The 6065-nt window shown below is 58.2% G+C and overlaps 1 protein-coding gene across 1 annotated transcript; it reads left to right on the forward strand.

Moving 5' to 3' along the window:
• Window positions 1–368: 368 nt before the first annotated feature.
• ORAI3 (ORAI calcium release-activated calcium modulator 3) lies at window positions 369–5394 on the forward strand. Its single transcript, XM_075564791.1, has 2 exons — window positions 369–795; window positions 3732–5394. Exons 1-2 carry the CDS (start codon window positions 565–567, stop codon window positions 4380–4382), a joined length of 882 nt encoding a protein of 293 aa, XP_075420906.1. The 5' UTR covers window positions 369–564; the 3' UTR covers window positions 4383–5394.
• Window positions 5395–6065: the final 671 nt, after the last annotated feature.

Below are 6065 nucleotides of genomic sequence, written 5' to 3' on the forward strand. Positions count from 1 at the left end.
TGGAGTTCCTGTGTCTGTCAGCGTCGTCGCCGGGGCCGGGGTGCACACTCGCAAGCCCGTGGGAGCCTGGGGGCCTAGGTTTCCCCGGAACCCAAGCTGTGGAGCCCCGACCCAGAAGCGCCCAGGTGGCGTCCCCCCCCCCCCCCCCGACTTGGCCTTTTAGAGAGGGGCTTGCACATCTGCACACGTCGGGGTGGCCAGGTGCCAGGGGCCCAGGTCGCCCAGCGGCTGAGTCCCTTTCACTGGGACCCAGATGCTGGGAGGATGCGCGCACCCTGGGGACCTCTGCTGATGGACTGGGGCCTCCGGGCTGGGTCCCCGGCTCCACCCCATCATGTGGCCGCCGGCTCCGCCTCCGCCCCAGTTCCTGTTTCGGCCTCGGCTGCCCTGCTTTGGCCCCTGGGGCTCCCGGCCCGCGCCAGTTCCTGCTCCTCCCCGCCGCCGCCCGCCGCATCCCTGCTCGCCTCCCCAGGAGATGGGGCATCCCGCCTGCTTGGGCTGGCCCTCCCGGCATCCCCGAGCCGGCTCTGCACCCCTGTGACTGCCTGGTGCTGTACCCCCAGGATGAAGGCCGGCGGAGAGGGGGACGCGGGCGAGCAGGCCCCGCTGAACCCCGCGGGCGACAGCCCCGCGGCCTCGCCCACGTACCGAGAGTTCGTGCACCGCGGCTACTTGGACCTCATGGGGGCCAGTCAGCACTCGCTGCGGGCGCTCAGCTGGCGCCGCCTCTACCTCAGCCGGGCCAAGCTCAAAGCCTCCAGCCGCACGTCTGCCCTGCTCTCAGGCTTCGCCATGGTGAGGGTGGGACGGGCTGCAGCGGGTGGGAACCACAAGGGAGACCCGACCCCAAGAGAAGACAAAAAGGTGCTAAGGGAAGCCGAGGAGGCAAGGCCCCAGGCTGTGGCAGGCGCCCCTTGTTAGGACCTGGCACCCTGGAGTGTGAACTGGACGGTGGGGAAAGGAAACCCCAAAGGTAGTGGGGGCAGGGCGGGGACAAACAAGTCACCAAGGGGTCCCAGACCGCCGGCCCCACCCCCACCCTGAGCATAGCCATTGGGAAATGTGGTTATCCTGGTCCCCAGGGCGGGATTTTCAAAGGGGTACCAGGATCAGGGAGACTGGGTGGGGGCTTGTCATCAGACCACTTAATTAGCTGGAGGGGCTACCCAGCAGGCCGTGGGCCCATTTCTAGGAGGGTGACTACTGCCCAGCAGGCACCAAAGGGTGCCCTAGAGAGCCCCCCTCCCCCCAGGAGCCACCCAGAAGGAAGCCTCTGGAGGAAGCTCATGCCTGATCTGATCCCCCGCTGATAAAGCCCGCGTGGGAGGTGGGAGGATGCTATCATGTAATGGTTCCAGCCAGGGGCCCGATGCAAGTCCTGTCCCCTCTCAGCTCTGGCTAGCGCCCTGACCCTGCATAGGGCTCCACCCCCTCCAGGCCAGTGGGGAATCAAGTGAGATCATGGAGGGTGGGTCTACCCACACTTGCCCAGAGCCTGCCCTGGGAGGCTGCTGTGGTTCCACAGCGGGGATGGCCCTGACCCGCCTGTTCACCGGGATGGGTGGAGAACTTGCCCCAGAGTGGTGGTGGTGGTGCCCTGCCAAGGGCACACGAGAGAATGCAGGGAATGGGATGACCTGGGACCCAGGGTTTGAATGAACTAGCAGCCCAAAGTGCCTCAACTTGATAACGTGGACTGAGGGGCGCGCCTGGAAGTTGTTGCTGTGTGGAGGGATGTGGTTTGAGGGTGGAGGCACCTGTTGATTCCGGTTAGTTCCTGCTTTTCTGTGCGACAGCCTCTGGATTTGAAAGGTGATGGGGAGGTGGGGAAAGAAGTCAGTCCTCCTTGGTCTGCTGTGATGGGCTTTGTCTTTGGGGGCAGAGAGCAGATGCCCAGACACTGCTCTGCGGAGGGGAGGTCTTCCCCCCACCAGCCCCCTGGCCCAGCCCAGCCCGTTCCCAGCCTGTGGCTGCACTCAGGTTGCTGGGGCCACACCTTAAGGACCAAGGCTTTCCCTGGAGCATCGGCTGTGTAAGTTGTGGGGATCGGACTGAGGCCAATCCTGGCAAGGGAGGGAAGAGGAGAGCTAGGCCAGACTAGAAGTACCAGGGCTCAGCCCAGATCCCTGTCTGTGACAAACACCTGCTGACAGCCACCACGGCCCAATGTCCCCAGATCCTCAGCCCTGTCTTCCTGCCCCCTTCTCCCCGCCCCGGAGCAATTGAATGAGGAAAGGGACCAGCTCCAGGACTCCAAGTGGCTTGGGTTACAATCACGGGAACCCTGGTGGCACCGTGGTTACGGGTTGGGCTGCAAGATGCAAAGTCAGTTCAAAACCACCAGCGGCTCCCAGGGAGGAAGATGAGGCTTTCTACTCACAGACAGTGACTGTCTCACAAGCCCACAGGGCACCTCTACTCTGACCCATAGGTTGCCCTCAGTCGTACTCCACTCAGCTGTGAGTTGGGTTTTGGCTTGGTCGCAGACACCGGGATGGGGCATCACCTTTCTAGGACGCTGTGAAGTAGGTCATGACATGCGGGGCCAGGGATGCAGCACGTTCATGGCAGAGCAAGCTCTGAACTTAGGCAGGCTGGCAGTTGCGGCCAAATTCCTTACAGACCCAGAGCAGAGCCATCAACTCAAATGCTGGCCAAGGCCAGGGAGGTGGGACAGACACCAGTTGGCTGGGTGGGGCTGCGGCCACCTTGAGACCTCATGACCTCTCCCGAGTGGGAACCCATGACTCCAGCTGACAATGGCCATCCAGGAATGACCGAGTCGTGTTGATTAGCTCTTCTGAATTTTCTAGAAGGACTGAGGCTAGAGATACTGGCATGAAACCTCTTAATGTTTTAAAAGTTGGCAAGGGATTCCCTTGTGAAAAACAACAGAAACATACAGCACACGCTAACGGGAGAGAGCTGCTCCCTTAGAGAGGGGCGATCTCAGCTATCCAGAGGGCTAGTTCTACCCTGTCCTGTAGGCGCCGGGTGAGGCGGAATCAGCTTGGCAGTGAATTAAACAAAACAAAACTTTGAGGCCGACTCATAGCGACCCTAGAGGACAGGGTGGACGGGCCCCTGTGAGTTCCCGAGACGGTCACTCTTTACAGGAGGAGAAAGCCACTGGAAATTTCACTGCTGACCACTATGCCACCAGGACTCCTGCCTCCATGGCAGTGAGGGTTTGGGGTTCTGTTTTTTACACGAGACAAGCAAAACCTGGCTGCAAGCTGACTTGGGCTTGCAGTGCAGAAAGTCAGTCTGCAACCTCTGGCCTGGACTCCGTGCTGCCACTTGCTTTTGAACACGTGCTGCGTGTGTGCTCCTTTTCACAACCCACTGAGGGGGCAGGTAGGTGCCCGGTAGATGCTGTTTTCCAGAGGACAACAGAGGCACAGGGAGGATGCAGTCAGAAACTCCCTCAAGATCACACAAGTGTGTTAGAAGTGAGCTTTGAATCCTGCTAGCTCCAGAGCCGAGGCTCTTTAACCCTTTGGTTGGCACAAGCTTCAGCCAGCCCTCTCCGTGCCAGGTGGGAAAAGCCAAGCTTGGAATAGCCAGGGCGTGGCCAGGCTCTCCCGTCATTCTTTCAACAAAGACGAAGTGCCTTTTCTTCGTGGCAGGCACGTTTCTGAAAAATCGCGGGGTCCCCCACCAGAGAGAAAACGCGACAGGCACCTCTGGCCGAGGAGCCTGAGTGCTCACGCCTCCTTCTGTCCCCTCAGGTGGCCATGGTGGAGGTGCAGCTGGAGAACAAGTACGAATACCCGCCGGGCCTGCTGGTGGCCTTCAGCATCTGCACCACCATCCTGGTGGCCGTGCACCTCTTTGCGCTGATGGTCTCCACGTGCCTTCTGCCCCACATCGAAGCCGTTAGCAACATCCACAACCTCAACTCCGTCCACCAGTCGCCACACCAGCGCTTCCACCGCTATGTGGAGCTGGCCTGGGGCTTCTCCACCGCCTTGGGCACCTTCCTCTTTCTTGCTGAAGTTGTCCTGGTTGGCTGGGTCAAGTTTGTACCCATCGGGGCCCCTTCGGGAACAATGGCCCCTGGGACAGCTGCCTCCCAGAGGCCCGAGACTCTGACGCCAGTGGCCTCGTCTCTTAGCCCGGCTTCCAAGCTCCCGCCGACCCCTGAATCTGTAACCCCTTCGGAGGCCTGCCCGCCCCGGCAACTGTGTGGTGGAGGCGTGACCCACGGGCCAGGCTGGCAAGCGGCCATGGCCTCCACAGTGATCATGGTACCCGTGGGGCTCGTGTTTGTCGCCTTTGCCCTGCATTTCTACCGCTCCTTGGTGGCCCACAAGACTGACAGGCACAAGCAAGAGTTAGAGGAGCTGAGTCGCCTGCAAGGGGCGCTGCAAGCCGTGTAAGGCTTGGCCTTAACCTCTGCCCCAGGCACTGCCTCCTTAGGGGATATGCTCAAGGCCCCAGGGCCTGCAGAACGCCTTCCCTGCCCCTGGCTAGAACCACTTGCCTGCAGCCACTCTGAGGGTGAGCCAGGTTTGGGGTCCTCTGAGCTGGGCCTTGGGCTGCTCCCACATTCCCAGGGATTCTCCCTATCTGTCCTGTGGGTTTTAGAAGCTCTACTTGGCCTGGGCTGGGAGGGAGTGGAAGGTTCTCAGCCCAAGGCTCATGTGCTAGGTAGAGGAAGACCCTGGTCAGACCATGGTACTGACCCTCAGCCACTTGCCACTCCGCAGGATGTCCAAGTGAAGTCAGAGGTTACATCCCTGCCCTGCTGCGCTTGAGGGCAGCCAACCTTAACTGTATTTCCGTAGTTTACTTTAGCCTTGGTAGTTTGGGGAGGGGAGCTCTTCCCACCCCTGAATTGGATGGGTTCCCCACTCTCAACTTTAGTTGCTATAGAGAGATTTGGGTGCTTCTAGCCCAGTAACATAGTGGATTCGCCACAAGGTCAGCAATTTGAACGCACCAACCACTCCATATGAGAGAAGTGTGAGGCTGTGTGCTCCTGTAAAGATTTACTACCATGGAAACCCATGGGCATGGTTCGACTCCGCCCTGCAGGACTGCTGTTAAGTGGGAATCAGCTCGAGGGCTGCTAGTTTGGTTTTGGCCCTTGTATAGGGCCCTCTTTTCCCAGGATGGCCTCCTCTTAGCTTTTGACATAGAGGCAAGGCCTTCCCCACTTTGCAAGGCCAACACATAGGCTTCTATGACTGGTTTTTCGCTCTCCTGGGCCAGGGCTATGAGTCTTTGGGGGATTAAGGGGCTGCCATGCACCCAGCCTGTCTCCCTTGCAAGGGTGGGAGAAGGAGGTTTTAAGTAAGAGAAGATCCTGCCCTGACCCTGGGAAGGCAGTTATGCTGACACTGAGTTCTTGATGCATCTTGTTTTATATAATAAATGGTGTTTCACAGATGTCACTGTAGCTGTGATTGGGGTGAAGGGAAGGCTCCCGGGAATCAGGTGACTCATTCCTGAGAGCCAGGCAGAGGCTCCGATACCAGGGTGCAGGGGGAACGGATTCTAACGCTGGCCCCACCTGGCCAGGAACTAGCTGCTTTTGAAGGTGGGGACTGACATAGCATGGCTCAAGGCCTTGGAGCTCTTTATCCTGTGAATCCAGTCTCTCGTTCTCTTGGAGGTTTAGGATAAGTTTCCTGAGGGATGACCCCGCCTATTAGGAGTTCTTCAAAGACTAGCTCCTTTAATCCCCATAACCAACCTACAGTATTTCCATTTCAGACTTTACAGAATATGAGGCTCTAAAAGGCTGGGTTTGTTTTTTTTTTTCTCAATTGAACTTTTTACTGTGAATGAGCTAGGAGGCTTACATTTCACAACATCACTTTTGTATTCAACTTAAAACTATTCTTCAAACTTCCCTTTTAGCTAGGCTGAGGATCTTGTCCACTACCACAAAGCTAGTCCAGTGGAACTGAACTTACATGGGCTTTAACTGCCCATCAGCCGTGGGAATCTCTTGAGAAAAGCAGCCCCGTTCCACTGGGATGAAGGCAAGGAATCTGATCTCATCACCTAAGACCTCCTTTTTCTTTTGACCAGCTTCATTTTCCTTAAAAAAAAAA

Source organism: Tenrec ecaudatus, chromosome 12 (genome assembly GCF_050624435.1).
Source record: "Tenrec ecaudatus isolate mTenEca1 chromosome 12, mTenEca1.hap1, whole genome shotgun sequence".
NCBI classification, from domain to species: Eukaryota; Metazoa; Chordata; class Mammalia; order Afrosoricida; family Tenrecidae; genus Tenrec; species Tenrec ecaudatus.

Coding starts and splice junctions, on each gene's coding strand:
- ORAI3 (XM_075564791.1), top strand. CDS start 565: ATGAAGGCCGGCGGAGAGGGGGACGCGGGCGAGCAGGCCCCGCTGAAC. Junction 796..3,731: donor TGCTCTCAGGCTTCGCCATG/GTGAGGGTGGGA, acceptor CTGTCCCCTCAG/GTGGCCATGGTGGAGGTGCA.